General features: G+C 42.8%; 1 protein-coding gene across 7 annotated transcripts in view; it reads right to left on the minus strand.

Moving 5' to 3' along the window:
* Positions 1-19,391, minus strand: part of TNIK (TRAF2 and NCK interacting kinase) — a 295,635-nt gene that overhangs the window by 113,194 nt on the left and 163,050 nt on the right. For all 7 annotated transcript variants that reach the window (XR_014156696.1, XM_081862118.1, XM_081862117.1 and 4 more), the window contains 2 exons: positions 16,105-16,230; positions 3,835-3,945 (listed from right to left, as the gene is read on the minus strand). Coding sequence is in view for 6 of the 7 variants with exons in the window: in XM_081862118.1 (XP_081718244.1) it covers positions 3,835-3,945; positions 16,105-16,230 (237 nt within the window). In the remaining variant the exon portion in view is untranslated. The remainder of the gene's footprint in view (positions 1-3,834; positions 3,946-16,104; positions 16,231-19,391) is intronic.

Genomic DNA, 19,391 nt, shown 5'->3' on the forward strand with positions numbered 1-19,391 from the left:
GGACCACCATGGGTTGAAATAACACAGTGCATTCTATTAAATGGTGGGCTCTTTGCCAACAGAATCCCAGGCCCTATGGTAAAAGTAACACATGCACTGGGTTTGGAACACATGCAAGCTAAGATTCAATGGCTTGGCCTCAACTACCCAATAATAATAATAATTTATTATTTATACCCCGCCCATCAGGCTGGGTTTCCTCAGCCACTCCAGGCGGCTCCCAACAGAATAATAACAACAATAAAGTGATAAAACATCAAAAAATTAAAACTTCACTAAACAGGGTGTCTTCTAAAAGTCAGATAGTTGTTTATTTCCTTGGCATCTGATGGAAGGGCGTTCCACACGGCGGGCACCACTACCAAGAAGGCCCTCTGCCTGGTTCCCTATAACCTCACTTCTCTCAGGGAGGGAACCGCCAGAAGGCCCTCGAAACTGGACCACAGTGTCTGGGCTAAACAATGGGGGTGGAGACGCTCCTTCAGGTATACTGGGCTGAGGCCATTTAGGGCTTTAAATGTCAGCACCAACATTTTGAATTGTGCTTGGAAACGTACTGGGAGCCAATGTAGGTCTTTCAGTACTGGAATTACATGGTCTCAGCAGCCCACTCCCAGTTACCAGTCTAGCTGCGGCGTTTTGGATTAGTTGTAGTTTCCAGTTCACCTTCAAAGGTATGGTGAGAATGTCAAGAAGCACCCTTTGGGTTTATATGCTCCTCTCTTCGATCCCCTTTTCGATGAGCATTCCACATTCCCTCTCTGTTCCGGAGATAGCTATGGCTTAGAATAACCTTGCATCACATTTTCACTTAACTGTAATTAGCAAACAAACCCACTTCTGATCATGGCTTTAAATTGTTCCTTGGTGCTAATTACCGTTTAGCAAACTTGTTGGTGCAGATGCAAACCTAACTGTAGTCACAATCAGAACAGAAAAAGGAATGAGGGATGTTATTCTGAAACACAAAGGGGGAAGAAAGTCCACATGGGAGTTCCCAAACTTTGGTTCAGAGACAGAGTATAGTTATGTCATAAGTCATAAGATCAGGTAATTTCCCTGTGCATCACACTGAGGCTTTGCAAACTGTGGGAGCTGCTGATTCAAAACAGAACTCACTTTACACATTATTATGGTGACACACGTCCCCAGATGCCTGCATTATCAGCCAACTGAAAAGATGGAGTTAGCTCATCTTTCAACATCCAAAAGATGAGGCACTGGTGGAATGGTTCAACAGTCAGAACATGACTCACTGCTTGCGGACTATTTTAGGAAACTGACTTTCCAAGCTTGTAAATTTAAACCCTAGCCTGGGTAACTGTGGCTTCCTGAGACAGAAATGAGAAAAGTCAATACAATAGCTGATTAGCTGCAACGTCACTTGCCTTTCCTATCAAGTTGCTAAAGGACTGAAGCTGGGGGTGTTTACTGTAAATGAGCAAGTGCTCAGATACCAGATACCAAGTGCTATTTGGGGAGTGTTTAGATCCCATTTTCGTTTTCAGGGTGAACATTGCGCTGCTTCCTCTCTTTCGTACTACTGACTTAACCCTCTATGGAGCTAAAAGCATATTAGAAGCATCCACATTTGAGTCACGCGGATCACTCATGCACTCAAGTGAAGCATTTTAGTGTTTTGCTAGCTTGAGACTGCTAAGCATCTGTGACTGTTTTCATTATTGCTGATCTCACATGATGTTTGTCCTTGCAGAGTTGGGGCATTACCTGATTGATCCAACTGCAATGTGAAAACACTATGTAGATTAGGTGGATAAGGACTAAGTAACCTTTGGGCGGCAGCTGCTGTCTTCAAGGGTAAAGGAGTCACATATCCCAAGCTATAGAAGGAATTATTACAGTGAAGAGTTTCAACTTGCTATTTTAATAGCACAACCCTCCCCAAGCTGGTGTTTATCTGCTTAACGTGAATTGTGCCTTGGTTTGATTTGACTTTAAACAGGTTTGCTCCTTGGAGAAGGTTCCACCGCAAGACCTAGCCTGAGGACCACTTCAACCCATAGGTTATGTTCACACATAATGCTAATGGACCTAGGGATGTGGTGATGAAGGCAAATCACCCCAAACATCACCACACATGACCAAGTGCAACTGTGATTGACTGGGGATGTATAATGCAGTATTTTTATTTAACAGATTTCCCACAGTAAGAGGAAATCTGAATTAAATGTAATTTTGATGACTCCATTGTCACGCAGATGGTATGAAAAACCCACATATATGAACAGCACAACTTCCACAATAAATTGCCATTTGAAATGCCCTAAAAATGCATTTTCTCTTTCCCCCCATTTTTTCTAAAAAGAAATTGAATATAATTTAGACACACCTTTGTTCCTATTAATATTAAAGAGGGAATTTTTTTCCTATGAAAGAAATAGCAGGCTTAAAAGTTGAGGGAGAAAGAAAGGCAACTGACCCTCACTCATTCATTATACATCATATCTAAGTGACTATGAATCATTTATACCTACAGGCACCTACAAACTTCTCTTATGACTATCCACAAAACCTCAGGAGCCATCTTCCAGATTATGTCTCTTTTCTAAGCATTAAAAACCAGAGCGGGGACTTGGCACAGGGAGAATGTTGGTTCCATGCAAACTATGGTTTGCAAATCAGCTTTCGGATTCTGCACTCTCCCTGTTCCTCAGTCGCTTTTCCAGGGCAGGTTCCCACTCCTTGCTGGAACCATGGTTTAGTGTTACATCCTCAAAGAAACTAACCTTGCTTAACACTAGCCAAGACTGCTGTCTTAAACAAAATATGAAATTATCAGTACAGAGGTGATGCTAAACCACGGTTAAGTCTAGTTACAGATAGGTAGCCGTGTTGGTCTGCCATGGTCAAAACAAAATAAAAAAATTCCTTCCAGTAGCACCTTAAAGACCAACTGAGTTAGTTCTAGGTATGAGCTTTCGTGTGCATGCACACTTCTTCAGATAACACACTTCTTCAGATATCTGAAGAAGTGTGCATGCACACGAAAGCTCATACCTAGAACTAACTCAGTTGGTCTTTAAGGTGCTACTGGAAGGAATTTTTTTATTTTGTTTTGACCACGGTTAAGTCTGTGAGTGAGAAGGGAAGAGCAGTAATTTGTGCTCGAGAGAGACAGCAGGCATTCCCAATCCTGGTGAAGGGACAGGATACCCAAATCCTGACTGTGAAATCACCCCAGGCCTCAAAACTGTCCTAAATTCCCTTTCTCTCTCCTAAAATCCACAGCTACAGCTTTTCTGTGGATTCTCACAAGATGCTGTTCCATAGGCAAAATGTTACTTTTAAAGGCCAATGAATAGACTCTGTCAATGCCAATACTCAGGCCTGAGAACTGAATCTTATCTCATTCGGTTGCAACATCTTGGACATGCTGAACCACCAGGGCTCCTCAACTCCATGGCTCTCACTCCCCTTTCCTGGGAAGAGTCCACAATAGTCCCAATAGAGCTTTCTGTACATGCTCAGGAAACACATCATGGGCAGGACTCCTGAAAAAGGAGGAGAAAAGGGGAGGGAACTGGAAGGGGTATATATGTTTGTGCACATGACTGTGAACCTGTGCATGCTTTTTGTGAGTTATCCTTGCTCCTTCTACCAGTTCATGGATGGTAGAAATAAAAGCTTTTTCTCCGAAACTATTCCTTGAATGTCTGTTGACTCCCACGTCCCTTTCCCGGGCGCAATATTTTTGCCACCCGAGGGCAAAGCCTCATAAGGCTACACTGGCAGCATTGCATTCACACTGGACCTAGGCAACATTTGCTGTCAATGACAGGCTGAAAGGCGGTTAAGCCCATTTTGGTCACGTACCCGTAAAATCTCTCTGCAGATGTAGGCAATCCACTCCTCCTTCAAAGTGTTCCCTTTTGTGTTCTTGATCAGATCAGTGACAGAGCCAGCACCACAAAACTCCATCACCAGCTGGCAAAGGAAACAAAAGTGCAATTATTATAATTAAACAGAAAGCATCCTCCGGGTTGCAATAACCCAGTGGAACACACTGCAGTTGGCAACAGGCAACACTGCTGAAAGAGAAAAGCAATCATTAAGTAATGGCAATCTTTCCACTTTCAAGTTTCCCTTGGCCTGGGAGGTTTGAAAATCTGGAAGAATACAAACAGGATGTCAGAACCGCCTTCTTGAGAAAAAGGGTATTTTTACTGTTTATATAATTTCTGCAACATTTTGGAGCACGCTGCACACTATACAATGCCAGTCTCATCCATCCCCCGCAACTTCAGGAGGCAGCAGATAATAAATATCCCCATTTAACAGATCAGGAACTGAAGCTGAAAGATAGGAACACTCAGGTCTCCCGTAGAGTTAATGATTCACAATGGATTTGAATACAGATCTCTGAGATCTAATAGTTTCTATAAAAGCTTTAGAAACCAGCAGGGGTCAATGTCATTCCTTCTTTCTGTGTACATGTGAGAGTGCGAAGGGAGGTTGGGTTTTCTCTAAGGAAGAAAGAAGAATGATATGTGGAGTATGAACAATCACATCAAGATCTAGAAGTAAGGTCCTGTTTCAGATTCCTTCTTATGCAAAAACTAAATTTGGTCTCTACTAGGAAGTCTGGCGTGCTCTGGTCCATGGGGTCACGAAGAGTCGGACACGACTAAACGACTAAACAACAACAACAACAACAGAAGCACCTGTGGCTCCTTGCAAAACACCTCCTAAGAAGGATAATTGGCTCCTTCCTTCCTGTATTTTCACTGATAGGCCAAGGCTATGTTTGTTTGAACTGACTTTTGGCTGCAATTTTGTCTGGCCTTGGATTCTGATTTTCCACAATGGGTTTTGACTTAAACGTTGTTGTAGGTCACTTTGGTTTTTTCCCTATAGAATATTTATTAAAGTTTTCAAGAAATAGTACAATATAAAATAGAAAAGAAAAAATAACAAAAATACAAAAACAAATAAAAGAAAAATACATAAAATTTCCATTACTTATTTTCTCTTAACTTATTTTCCAGACCTCCTCATACCTCCCTTTCTTGTATTACATTTCAAATTGTTAATTCTGCAAATTCTCCCCATTAGTTTTTACTTATTTCTAAACCTTATTTTTCATATCTCTTAAGCATTACAGCTGGAAACCACTTAATTTCTGTCCAACATCATTCTAACATTCATTAATTTTGCAATATTTCTGTAAATAGTCTTTAAATTTCTTCCAATCTTCTTCCGCCGACTCTTTTCCCTGGTCTCGGATTCTGCCGGTCATTTCTGCCAGTCCCATATAGTCCATCATCTTCATCTGCCATTCTTCCAGAGTGGGTAGATCTTGTATCTTCCAATATTTTGCGATAAGTATTCTTGCTGCTGTTGTCGCGTACATTAAAAAAGTTCTGTCCTTCTTTGGCACCAATTGGCCAACCATGCCCAGGAGAAAGGCCTCTGGTTTCTTCAGGAAGGTATATTTAAATACCTTTTTCATTTCATTATAGATCATTTCCCAGAAAGCCTTAATCCTTGGGCACGTCCACCAAAGGTGAAAGAATGTACCTTCAGTCTCTTTACATTTCCAACATTTGTTATCGGGCAAATGATAAATTTTTGCAAGCTTGACTGGGGTTATGTACCACCTGTAAATCATTTTCATTAAGTTTTCTCTTAAGGCATTACATGCCGTAAATTTCATACCGGTGGTCCATAACTGTTCCCAGTCAGCAAACATAATATTATGTCCAACATCCTGTGCCCATTTAATCATAACAGACTTCACCGTTTCATCCTGAGTGTTCCATTTCAGCAGCAAGTTATACATCTTTGACAAAATCTTAGTTTTAGGTTCTAACAATTCTGTTTCTAATTTCGATTTTTCCACCTGGAATCCAATTTTCTTCGTTGTTGTAGGTCACTTTGAGACACCTTTCTTTTAAAAGACATAGCTGTATAAATCTATGTTTTCCCACCAGCCAGTCAGAAAACAGGAATTTCTGAAAGTTCGCTCCAGATGCACAAGACAATCCTTTATCGAACATTCTGACTGCAAAGACACACGTATGCAACTACTAGGCTATGCAAAATAAGGGGTCACAGTATATTCAAGTGGCAGGCTGTGTGCATATACCTAACGATGTAATCCAACACACAGTTACGTGGGAGCAAGTCCCACTGAACTCAGTGGGGCTTACTTCTGAATAGATACCATATTTTTTTGCTCTATAAGACTCACTTTTTCCCTCCTAAAAAGTAAGGGGAAATGTGTGTGTATCTTATGGAGCAAATGCAGGCTGCACAGCTATCGCTGAAGCCAGAACAGCAAGAGGGATCGCTGCTTTTGCTGCACAGTGATCCCTCTTGCTGTTCTGGCTTCTGAGATTCAGAATATTTTTTTCCTTGTTTTCCTCCTCCAAAAACTAGGTGCATCTTATGGTCTGGTGCATCTTATAGAGCGAAAAATACGGTATGTATAGGATTGCACCGTAAATGAATGCCCTGTTTTACTTTTTAAGAAGTCCAACAGTTATCATACACACAACCCTTTAAAAACTGGGAAATGACACAAAAAATCACACACTCTCCCAAGGCTACTCACACTCTCTCCCTGCACTCTTGAGCACTCTCCAGGGCCGGATTTTGATGAAGAGAGGCCCTTGGCTACTCCACTTGTGAGGAACCCTCCCAATCCCCCACCATCATGACTAGAAAAAAATGGAAGAGTGCTATAAACAAAATTGAGTGAAGCCAAGGATGACAATGGGTATTAAAAATTTTGCAATTCACTATTTTCTCCTCTAAAGGACATAAGATGTTATTGTTAAATACCATGGTGATTTTTAAAAATGCATAAATGTTAAAATTAACACTGAAAAACTTTTGCAATGACTGAACTTTGTGAACCTTTTGTGGAATAAGCATTACTTTTTAGGAAAATGGAATTGTAATGTTCTTTTTTAAAAAAACTTGAGTTTACAAATTATATTGCCTGGGAAGTGTAAACAATATGATCATGATTACCTGACAGTGTGGCACTTTTAGAATCTACTTTATGTTCTCATTAAATAGTCAGTTTTAAAATACGTATTAAGAAGTAAACTACAACCATCAAATAAAGTAAGACTACAAATGTTTTTTTCTAGCCTTCCTCATAGCAAAAATAATCCAAAACGTCGTCAAAATTTGTTTGTCCAAGTTTGTCACTTTCAAAAGGCAATTGGAGCAATTGGGCTAAACTGGACCCTGCGGGCCGATTCTAAGGGGGCCCCCGCACCAAGGCAATCTAGATGGATTTTATTTATATCTCTAAGATTTTGCAGAATTTCAAAAAAAAAATTCAAGCATTGCAGAAAAATTTCAAGTTGGGCCCCACTGGCTGGCCCTGAGTCTGACAGTTGCCGGGCCCGAGTTGCCCTGCCCTCGCATGATCTTGGGTTTGCAATTTGGGGAGAGGGAACACTGCCCGCTGGGGGTGGGTGGGCTGGGGAGCCCCCCTAGATTTAGAGGCCCTAGGCTTCAGCTTACTTAGCTTATACAGAAATCTGGCCCTGGCACTCTCCCAAGGTGAGCACAATGGCAGGTGAGATTGCCAGTGTTTCACTTGCAGATACACACACACACCCGCTGCAGCCAAACATGGGAAGCTGAAATTGTGTAAGTTAAATGTGTGTAAGTTGCAAGTCAACAGTATATGTCTATGTCTATGTCTACATCCCTTCACAATTTCAGAAGTAGCCTTCCCTTTACCTAAACGCAATGATGAATGAAACTGCCAGCCCTGGACAAATTGCTCAGGTGATTTAGTTAACAGACTGTCCTTTCAGAACATAATACAGGCTTAATGTGGTAGCACACCTAACTTGAATAATATAATTTAATAGAATAAAGGCAATACGATCTGTAAGAGCAAGACAGAACTGTTTAATCTCGTAGAACTCCCTCCAGCGATATTTCTGACCGTTCTCAAATTCCCATTTTGCTTCCAACCAGCTCCAAACAGAAGAGCTACTTTTACACATTTCTTGTAGGTGCCGGTGCTGTGGTTGCTGCCAAAGCACAGCAGAAAGGTGTGCAAATTCTGCCCAGAGGGTTTGGGAATACTGTTTGTTTACAAGAGCATGGAAGCGATGTTCCTTGGGAACGGGCTTGCAGCCAAAATGCTGAACTTTGAATAACTGGGATGCATAGGTCCACCTCATGCTAATTTGTATTTTTAAATGTAAAATTAAATTAATGTTAACTCACTCCAATTATAGATGTTTTAAGTGCTAGCATGAACATCACTTTTTTCTGTTTTAAATTAAAGTGCCTTTTCATGTATAGAGATGGTCTTACAGATTCTGATGCACAGCTGGGGCACAAATTATTCACTATTCATGTGGCTCCAGAATGTCATCAGTAACATATAGCTACAATACTTCCATTGATCAGCTGGAGAACACAGCAATTTCACTAGGGCCACTGACATTGGATAGAACCCATATGTCCATCGGGGTAGAGCACATGTTTGACCCACCCTGTATGCTAATAGCAAACTCATTCTGCAAGTGTAGACCCTTACATAGCCAAAATGGAGTGACCACTCACAAGGAGGAGGAGTCAACAGGCGCAAAGGAACTCAAAATTTGCAGAAGTACTGAGGCTTATTCAGAGTAGACCCACTGGAATTAATAAACTCAAATTAGTCATGTCATGTCTATTAACTTCAGTGGATCTAATCTGCGTAGGATTAGCAGGGAATACTACCCTGTTATTCACTGTATTTTATTACCGTGTATTAGCAATAATCTTTGTACAATTTTTAATTTTCTTTTTTTAAAAAACTTTTGGGGGAGGGGGAAACCTAAACATGGTGGGGAGGGAGGAAACCCAAAATCAGACAACTGAGGAATAACTAAGATCAGTAGCCATGGAATTCTGGCTGACTCTTGGGTGGGTGAAACAGGGAAAAGAAGTACAGACAGCGACCTTTCTGTACGCAACCAACTGACACACAACTGCCAATGCCCGGGTCCTTTTGGACCCGGAAAAGGGCAGAACAGGGCAGGCCTATGCATGCTCCACCTACATGTGGGGGGCCAAGAATGGAACTCCCATGCAAAATGGTCAATGCCTGTATCATGGCAGAGGATATGAACAGGAGAAGTCTACACGCAGCATTCTGTTGCAGTTCTATTGATATGCTACAACGTGATGGAAAGCAATGTGGTAACAAGCATGGAAAACGATGCCGTATTAGTCACAAATGGACTGCACTTACAAATCACAACCTGGTATGTCCAGCTCAAATGATCCCCCAAAGATTTTCTAAAGTATGGGCAAGTTCAGGCAAATGCTGAACCACATGCAGCAATAACTGCCCTCATTCAAAGCCCCTGAGAAATGGCTCATGAGGACTTCAAGGCAATAGAAAATTGCCCTGTGATTACGAACTTGCCTTATGTAAACCGCTGGTAATCTGTTTTATTGAGCCAACAAACCCCAACAGCCTACAACACCAGGTGATGAAAACTTTGAAAGAAAAAACAAACAAACTCAGTATTTTGTGTGTGCCCGTGTGTAACAATATGCAAGCTTATCTGTCTGGAGCACCCCAGCATGGAAAGAATGTAAAATACAGACCATTTGTCTTCTTACTTCAGGCCCAAAGAGACAGGGAGAATGTCCCTTTATGTACACACGGTTCATAATTAAAAACTGATGAAAAATGAAGATCACATTCCATGACACATTGCAATCATGAAATATTAAAGAGACAGGACCAAACAATATTAGCGAGATCCAGTTCATCCATTAATTTGAAGGATTGTCTCAATGGTAGTGCCGGCTCACTACTCTCAAGCCTCCATAACCGCCTGCCCTTGATTTCTCTCTCCTCAAGATTAAATTTTTAACAATATAGACCTGAAGCAACCTGTTGGCTTGGTGTATTGGAAGCTTCTAAGTGTGTAACAGAAGCATCCCAGAAATTAAAAGTAGTCAGCTAAACATACAAGGGTTTCTCATCACTCTGTTTTTTGGTGCTTCTCTAAAGATCCAGAACATACAGAAGGGGATTATTATTTTCATTATTATATCTGTTTATGTCCCTGTTACCTCAAAACAGTTTACATAAAAAATAAATCTGAACATGGCAAATCACAGAACACACTGAAAATAACAGCAGTAAAACATCAATAATGAAGCCACAAAAATCGGTACCATAATACAATGTGCACTCAAGGTTTAAAAAACATAGCCGTCAAAAGCTAGGGAAAAAATCCACAAAAATATTCTGTTGAACCGTGAATTTTCTCAACTATTATTATTAAATATCCAGCCCTAGCAGGTTTTGTCACTGACACAGATGGTGGAATATTGATTCAAAGAGGCTGCCATCTCAATAGGACACTACTGTAAGCACTTGTTGCTAAAAAAGAGGCATTTCCAATTAGCAGTGTCATGGATGTATTAAATGAAAGAGGTTTCAATAATAATGGCAAATGTGACAAAGTGTTCCTGACTACATTAAAACACAGATTTGCCCAAACCAAAATGGGTGCTTCACTTAAACAAAAACAGCACCTCTTTGCCTCTATGCAAAGAGACTGCAGACTATTCGCAAAGACACCATCACTTCAACGTTCTGCCTTTGGAACAGCTGTACTTTCTTGCACTCGTAGCTGAGAGGGAGAAGTACAAAAATGGAGGAAGGACTTTGCAAAGGTAAAGAAGGCTGTTCCCCCTACCCTCCAGAGCTGTGCTGCTGAGGAAAACAAAACAACATGGGCTCAGCCCAATACTGTTTACCATCTGCAGACATCTACTAGTCCTTCCCTTCCCACCGGAAGATGCAAGGAAGCCATGTGTCCTACTTTACTGAACAAAGTCCTGTATTTAAAGGTCTGTCCAGCTCAAGTCCACTTGGTCATTGTGGAGTGAGCAAGTTCCAGCAGATAGGCCCCACTCCCTTGCCTTGGAGGTCCTCAGTGGCTGCGGCTGACTGGCAACTGGCAATATTTTACTGGCTCTCGATTAGAAGGAACCATCGAAAGATGGGTGAAACAAGGAGCCAGGGTCGTATGAGAGCTTGCTTATCAGTTAGCTTCAGATTTGGCCGCTGGATGTTGAAAAATAATAATGCAAAGACTGGTGCCATTTTAGCCTCTGACAGATTGCATAATATACTCCCTTATGAACCACACAGTTTGTGGAAATTACTAGCCATGGTCATCTCAGTTCCATGGTGGAAGATGGGCAGGAATCCTGGCAAATCCACCCCACCCTACCAAGAATATATCTATATTACATGCTCTGCATATGCATTTCTTCCCTCTCAGCCCCCACCCAGCTCCTCATTACGAATCTACCAACCATTCTAAATCTAAACTCTGAGGGTTGCCATGGAAGCAATCCATCCTTAGACAGGAAGGCACGAGCCTCATCCCCACTGGGAGCGGCTCTGTCACCAGCATTCTGCCCCCAGCTTTCAGTGGCCTGGAGCTCTCTGTCTGCCTGAACACTGCAACTCTGCAAACAGCAGACAAGCAGCGAAAAAGCCAACGCCATTGTACATGCATGGCAGTGCTTTTCGGTTAATCACTTCAATCCACCCTAGACAGCAAGGAGAGATGACAAACATAAAGCAGAATGGCACCTATATTACCTTGCGGATGTATGTTTTGTGTTAACATATTGAAATTAAAGAAGGGCTCCACAGCTTGCAATAACATTTCCAGAAGAGGCTCCAGAATACCAATGCGAATGGAATGGATTTTTAATTTTGTACCCTTACTCTGTTTGGTAACCCTTAGCATTAATTTCCCCCATTGTTCCTACAAAGGTATTACTTAAGACAAGGCCCCGGAATCTTAGATGCCTGGTGCTATGATCTCATTAAATCTAACAAGGCAAGTCCAGGTAGGGCAAAGGAGAGTAATCATGTGGGATGAAGATCACTAAAAATGAGGACAGGGGACCAGGATGGAGCCCTATCAACCACCCCTTCCAGTAAGACAAAAGCCAAAGGGGTGAAAGGAGAACAATCTGGTGAGCTATTGAGTCTGATTTAATAAACAGAGTGTCGTTGGGCACCGTACAGCTAATTGGATGTTAAAGAGTGGAGGGATTTATATTTGCAGGGCAGTCTATGAGGATTTGGGAGATAAATTTTATTTTGTGTCCACAATGCGCTCTGTGCTCTCAAGATGCGATAGAGTGTAAGCATACCTGAGTGAATGGCTCTAATTAACGAACTAATAAATGTACAATGATACATCCATCTATATTTATTCTCTCCCCCCCCCTTTTTTTTTTACATTCGAGGCTCTGAATAAACAGCCCAAATTCTACAGTTTTCACCTCTTCCAGGTTCTGTGAAATAATATAAAAAGGATTGTGCTTGCCCTCTGCCAAAGTTAGTATCTCCCACAGCTGCTGGTGGGATTTATTCAAGCAAGGCAATATAGAGAGATGGAAGGAGAGGCAAAGCAAGGCAAGACAGAGTTGAAGTGAGGCAAGGCAGGAGTAAAGAAGAATGGGGGCAGGTCTGTGGTGGGGGAACAGAGAGTCCTGCTATTGTTCTGATCTCAATGCCTGAAAGTGTTCATAGGCCAGGAATGGTTAGTCAGGGATGGCCCCGAAGGCACTGCTGGACTCCAGCTCCCATCAGTCCCAGCCTGCATGGTCAGTGATGATGGGCACTGTACTCCAAATAACCTCTGGAGGACCATAGTTTAGCTACCCTGGTCTAGGCCCAGGCCTGTGCAGAGGTAGGGGGCAGCTGAGTACACTTGCCCTAGGCCTTGGAGGTCTAAGCAGGCCAGGGAGCCCCGTCACAGCCCTGCCGGATTGACACTGTTAAGTCAAGAACACACTGTGCCTCCCAGCCGAACAGGAACAAGCTCTGCACGGGCCTTGGCTAGCCCTTAAAATGGATCCTGGCAACCCTGTTCTCCTGATTCTTATGTTCACACAACAGGCCAGGGATCCGTGAGATGAATCCAACCCTTGTAGCAATTTTGCCTGTCCCCTGGCAATCTTACTAAATTTTAACCAAGGTGTAATTTGTGTCCATGGAGTCCAAGGTGTCCATGGAGTTTTGAATTTTGAATTATGGTGCTGGAGGAGACTCTTGAGAGTCCCATGGACTGCAAGAAGATCAAACCTATCCATTCTGAAGGAAATCAGCCCTGAGTGCTCACTGGAAGGACAGATCCTGAAGCTGAGGCTCCAATACTTTGGCCACCTCATAAGAAGAGAAGACTCCCTGGAAAAGACCCTGATGTTGGGAAAGATGGAGGGCACAAGGAGAAGGGGATGACAGAGGACAAGATGGTTGGATAGTGTTCTCAAAGCTACGAACATGAGTTTGACCAAACTGCGGGAGGCAGTGGAAGACAGGAGTTCCTGGCGTGCTCTGGTCCATGGGGTCACGAAGAGTCGGACACGACTAAACGACTAAACAACAACAATTTGTTTATTTTTAATCCTCACAATTTCTGTCTTAAAAGAAAATGAAAGCAGTGTATTCTAAGAACAATAAAGTGAGATGTTCCATGCGCTGATGTTACTTCCCTCTTTTGGATTTTGTATGTAACACCCTGGCTATGCCTGAGTGCACATAGGCTCTATAACCGTGAAGACCTCACTGTCAAAGAGTACCAACTCTATTATAGAACTTGTTGTGGGGGTTGGCTTGACAGCAAACTACACCCACTGGGCCTCTCTATCCCTGGAGCCTGACAAGGGGTTGTGTTGTCCTGCACTTTAATGCTTATTCAGAATACCTGTACCTGCCTTTCCACCACTCAGGGCAGCTTATGGCAAGCTAAAAGCAATTACAGAACATTTTCATGAAAATTACAAATATTATAAAATGTGTGCAGCGAAAATAGAAAGATGCACTTCAAGGTGGCAATAAAATATGTCGGAAACCTGCTCTTTCGGAGAGATCCTAATCTGCACTGAAAGAACTCTGGCTTTTCACTATTATTATTTCTTGTACCACTTCATCCGAGTGTTGATAAAGAGAATAACTCTGGCGTTATCGGCAAAGAGTTTTATTCCGACAAAGGCAAGAGGGGGAAATAAACAAGCATTTTTATCTCCAGAGCAGGAAGAGCAGAATTCTCACGAGTTCTAATTCAATCAGGCAACAAAAAACATAGTGGTTTAGTGAATCACATGGGTCAAAATACACAGCGCTGCTTTCAACTATGGGCCCACAGGATACCTTCTGACTGTCATTTGATTCACACATGAGCCCCATGTTTGCAAAACCTGCATCAGACTACCACTGTTAACATTCAACCTAGGGTTCACACAGATATCAACTCAGGTGACAAATCATGCTAGAGATTATGGAGTTAAAGGGGGCACAGGGCAGACATGACACAGGTGGCAAACCTGTTCCCTATAGCATTTAACACCCTACGGGTTTTATTTAGCATGGAATACTATATATAACTGCAGTTGCTGAACCTCAAAGAAGAATATTGGAGAGCTGGAGAAGAATTCAGAAAAGGGCAGCCAAATGGGACTAGAGCAACTCCCCTACAAGGAAAGGTTACAATATAGCTCAGTTGGTTAGAGCGTGGTGCTGGTAACAGCAAGGTTTTAGGTTCGATTCCCTGTAAGGGACAGCTGCATATTCCAGCATCACAGGGGTTGGACTACATGATCCTCAGGGTCCCTTCCAACTTTTTGATTCTATGATTTGCGACTTTTAGGTTTAGGGAAAGGGTGGGTAAGGGAGGCGTGTGAGAACCAGTGTGTAAATTGTCTATGATGTGGATAAAGAGAATTGGGAGAATTCCCACCACCACCCAAATAATATAATAATTTGGGGGCATCCAATGAAGCTGAATGTTGAAAGATTCAGGACAAAAGGAAGTACCGTATTTTTCGCTCTATTGGACGCACCGGACCATAGGACGCACCGGACCATAGGAGGGGGAGAACAGGGGAAAAATTTTTTTTCTTGTTCTCCCCCTCTAAAACTAAGTGTGTTCTGTGCATTCAAGGTGCGTTCACCCGAAGTCTCCGGAGCCCAGCGGGCTTTGGGTTCCTTTCGACCTGCTCTTTGGTGCTGGCGCGGGGGGGGGGAGCGCTGCTTTCTCCCACCGCCAGCCCCAAAGACCAGGTTGGGGAACAGCGGGAAGGCAGCGCTCCACCTCCCCACTGTCCCCCGAGCTTGTGGGGCTGGCGGTGGGGAGAAGTGCTGCTTTCCCCACCAGCAGCCTCCAAACCAGGTCGGGTTTGGAGGCTTCTATCCACAAGCCTTTGGGAGCCTGGCGGCAACTGCGGCCAGGCTCCCATGGCTTGCAGATATCTGACCGAAGCCCGGGGCACGCTGTGCAGATGCAGAGGCTTCGGGATGCAGGCTGAAGCCTGGAGAGCGAGAGGAGTCGGTGCGCACCGATCCCTCTCGCTTTCCAGGCTTCAGCGAAAGCCTGCATTCGCTCCATAGGACGCACACACATTTCCCCTTCATTTTTGGAGGGGGGAAAGTGCGTCCTATAGAGCGAAAAATACGGTAGCTATTCTCATGTGCATAATCAAACTATGGTATTCACTGGATGCAGTGATGGCAATTGAGAGGTAGGGCTTTAAATGGCTTTTCGGCAAATTCATGGAGAAGGTTAAATAGCCACAATGGCCGTGTACTAAATCCAGAATCTGACGCAATATACCTCTGAATACCAGTTGCTGGGGACCACAATTGAACACAGCACTGTTAAACACAAGTTCTGCTTGCAGGTTTCGTATAGACATCTGGTTGGCTACTGTGAGAATAGGATGTTGTAGCACAAGATAGGTCTTTGGTCTGATCCAGCAGCTTCTTCTTCTGCAGCATTCTTGATGTACAATATTTTTTATGGAAACAGTGTCTGCTTCAAACCTGAGCTTAAGCTATGCTAGAAGAAACCGAAGTGTTGTTTCTTTATAGCAATATGCAGGTGATCTAGAGCATCTGAGAAACACAGCCCTTAAAAAGGAAGCACACAGATTCCGGAGGCAAGGAAACAATAAATCCTTCACGTTTTTCTGCGAAATGTCACAGGAATTTTGAATATCCCATGTAGATAAGCCAAAGAAAATAAACGCTGTTTGTAAAAAGAAGAGGAGGAGGAAGGAAACATTGCATACCCAAAGCTGATCATCCATTCCTGGGGGGTTCTTCTTAATGAAAGCACCATAGTAAGTAGCAATATTTCGGTGATGCGAATATTTCTTTAGCATGTTAATTTCTTGCTTAATCTCTTCCTCTTCATCCTGGATAAAAAAGAAATATAATCAGTGTCACCAAATCAACAACAGGCTTATTTCCAAGCATTATTTCTCTTCGTCTTAATCATAATTGGTTCATTTTTATCTTCATCCCTCCCCAACCCTTCTCCCTTTCTTTATAATGAAAAATCCTCATTCACAATCTCAGTACATAAAGTTGAGCGCCAATGAAATGCCACAGAAAGCTAAGCACACTGGGTTGGTTGTATCCAAAGGCTCCCATCTGTGAATGGACAAGGTTTCGACCAATGAAAAAGACTCCTTCCACCAGCGGAAGCAACCTCTGGATACAAGACACTCAACATTCGGAACTCCAGTTGTTCTAGGCACTTTGGTGACAGGGAATTTCATTAATGCAAGCAGTTTCTGAGCTCTGGGAGCAGTACTGAGCCTAAGATTTCAGATTAAAAGCTGTCACTGCTGGAAGGAAAGGAGGACCCTTTTCTGCCTCCACACATCCAGCTACTCTCTGAAGACTGAAGAAGGGACCCTCATAAGAATATTAGGGGAGCAGGCAGGGGAAGTATGGCTTTGTGGGTTTTTTTGCAGTCTTCAGATAAGGACTAGACCATGTGAAAAATGAACATAAGATCTTAGCTGCAGTTCATTCATTTTTAGCTTTGCATTCTTGTTCTTAAAAAAGCATGCCCGGACACTCCATTGTGGCGCCCATAACCTAGGTTTAAAGTGCCATTTAGCTCCTAACTTTCATATCTCAGTTTCTAACACTGAATTCAGTTTATTAAAGCATGCTATGTCTAGGACTGCAGCCTGGATGTTTAAACTAAGAGCAATTAAAGTTCAATATGGATAGTGTGTTAGTTGCAACAATGTATAATTTATTTTACAGTCGTACCTTGGTTCTCGAACTGAATTCTTTCCGGAAGTCCGCTTGACTTCCAAAAACGTTGGAAAACCAAGGTACGACTTCCAATTGGCTGCAGGAGCTTCCTGCACTCAATCAGATGCCGCGTTGGACGTTCAGCTTCCAAAAAACGTTCGCAAACCGGAACACTCAACTCTAGGTTTGCAGTGTTCCGGAGTTGGAGAACTAGGCTGTTCGAAAGCCAAGGTACGACTGTATTTTATTCAGATATTAACAAACCTTCGTAGAAAATATAGCAAGGTGGCTCGCAACATAAAAATGTACTACTACAGTATGTTTTTTCTCAATTCTGTGAGAACATCAACATCATGTCAATAAATAGTTGTTGGTTAAAAAAAAATCGAATTCCAAAGGCCTTAGTTTTTAGAAGACAGCTAGAAGAAAGCTGGGATGATTCAAGCTCCAACTTCTATTGGCAAGAGGTTTCCCAGGTCAGGGTGTGCTGGACTAAAGGCTCAGTCCTTGCTGAAAGCAAACTGAACCCTAGGTGGGGGCATGAAAAGAGCCCCATTCAAAAATCTCAGTGATCAAGGTGGAACATAAGTAATGAGGCAGTCCTTAAAGTACTTTGGGCCTAAGGAGTTTAGGGCTTTGTGAATTAACAGAAGAAGCTTGAACCTTGTCTGGTAGGAAATAGGCATTCAGGAAATTAGCAATTCTCGCAGCAACCTGTTCCTTTGTTCAAAGGGTGCCTTTCTCCATGGACCCCCCTCAAACTGAAGCTAGCCCTGCTTCCCATTGAATGGCAGGCCCCTTTCAATCATTATACTTGTAGACTCTTGGACATTTCTTAAAGGGTATTCACAATATTATTGACTATGGTATCCTTCCAAGCTGGCTGGCTGGGATGTGACTTGAGGGAAGTGAGCACCATTTTGACATCCACTTGGAACCACTGGTTGATGTCATCTGAAAATTTGGAGTGAAGTGACATGCGATTATACCTATCCCGACGAAAATCTGCTGTTTATTCTAAAAGCTGTCAGGCTTAAAGCTCCCGTTCCAATGTATCGTTGAACCAGGAGACAGATATGAGCACCTGTATACAGTGGTACCTTGACTTCTGAACAGCATAGTTCTTGACCGTTTTGGCTCCCAAATGCCGCAAACCCAGAAGTGACTGTTCTGGTTTGCGCACTGTTTTTGGAAGCCGAACGTCCGACCGGGATTCTGATCGGCTGCAGGAGCTTCCTGCAGCCAATCAGAAGCCACGCTTTGGTTTGACTTCCGGAACGGATTCCGTTCCACTTCCAAGGTGCGACTGTAGTCAGCAAATTGAGACTTCTCTGTCTGAGCCAAAAGAAAAATGGCTGCCAGAAGACAAAGCAAGTGTGAGCCAGAAGAACCCACAACGTTCAGAGAAGGGAGTATGAGTGTGTAAGTGACAGAGGAGTGGATGGATGTGCTGCTGAAGCAGCAGCATGTGTGAGAGAAAGTGGGGGTGGGGAGAGAAGGGGACTGTCTTAAATCCTGTATTTAATTGTGTTCTTTTTAATACAAGCTCTCCCTGAAATCTCACGCTGCATTTTCAGGCACAAAATTTGAGAATGAGGCTTAAAAACATGGTGTGTGATTTTTCATGAATTAAGACTCTTATTAAGTAAACCCCGAAGTACTTATGCTTCCGAACGCTTTAGCGATTCTACACTTTCTTCCCCTGTGGCTTTTTGGCAAGCACGTAGTTTATTTTCCTCCTATTAAAGGAATAACAAGCTTAATACCTTGAAAATCCCTGTTCCTTTTTTGTCATGCAAATTCCTCAGTGACCATATTTATGCATTTTCTGCAATGCATCTTCCAGCCACACAACAGCTCAATGCACCCAACTCTGGGTTCTTGCAAGGTGAAACAATCCGGGGCTCAGAATACCAAAGGCATCCACGCACCGAGTTGTGGCATACATATTTCTATTGCTATTGGTAAAAAATATCTCATTCTGAGCAAAACAAAACAAATTCCTTCCAGTAGCACCTTAAAGACCAACTAAGTCAGTTCTTGGTATGAGCTTTCGTGTGCATGCACACTTCTTCAGATACACTGAAACAGAAGTTTCCAGACCCTTCTATATAGTGAGAAGGTGGAGAGGGGTATTACTCAGAAGGGTGGTGGGAATGGGTGATTGGCAGATAGCTGTGATGAGCCTGTTGACGACTCTTAACGACTGCAATAGGTCTTACAGGAAAAAGCAAGGGGTGAAAAGGTGAAAAATGGCTTTGTCATGTATAATGAGATAAGAATCCAAGGTCTTTGTTCAGACCAG

This window comes from Podarcis erhardii (assembly GCF_964252035.2).
Source record: "Podarcis erhardii genome assembly, chromosome: 5".
Classification (NCBI taxonomy): Eukaryota; Metazoa; Chordata; class Lepidosauria; order Squamata; family Lacertidae; genus Podarcis; species Podarcis erhardii.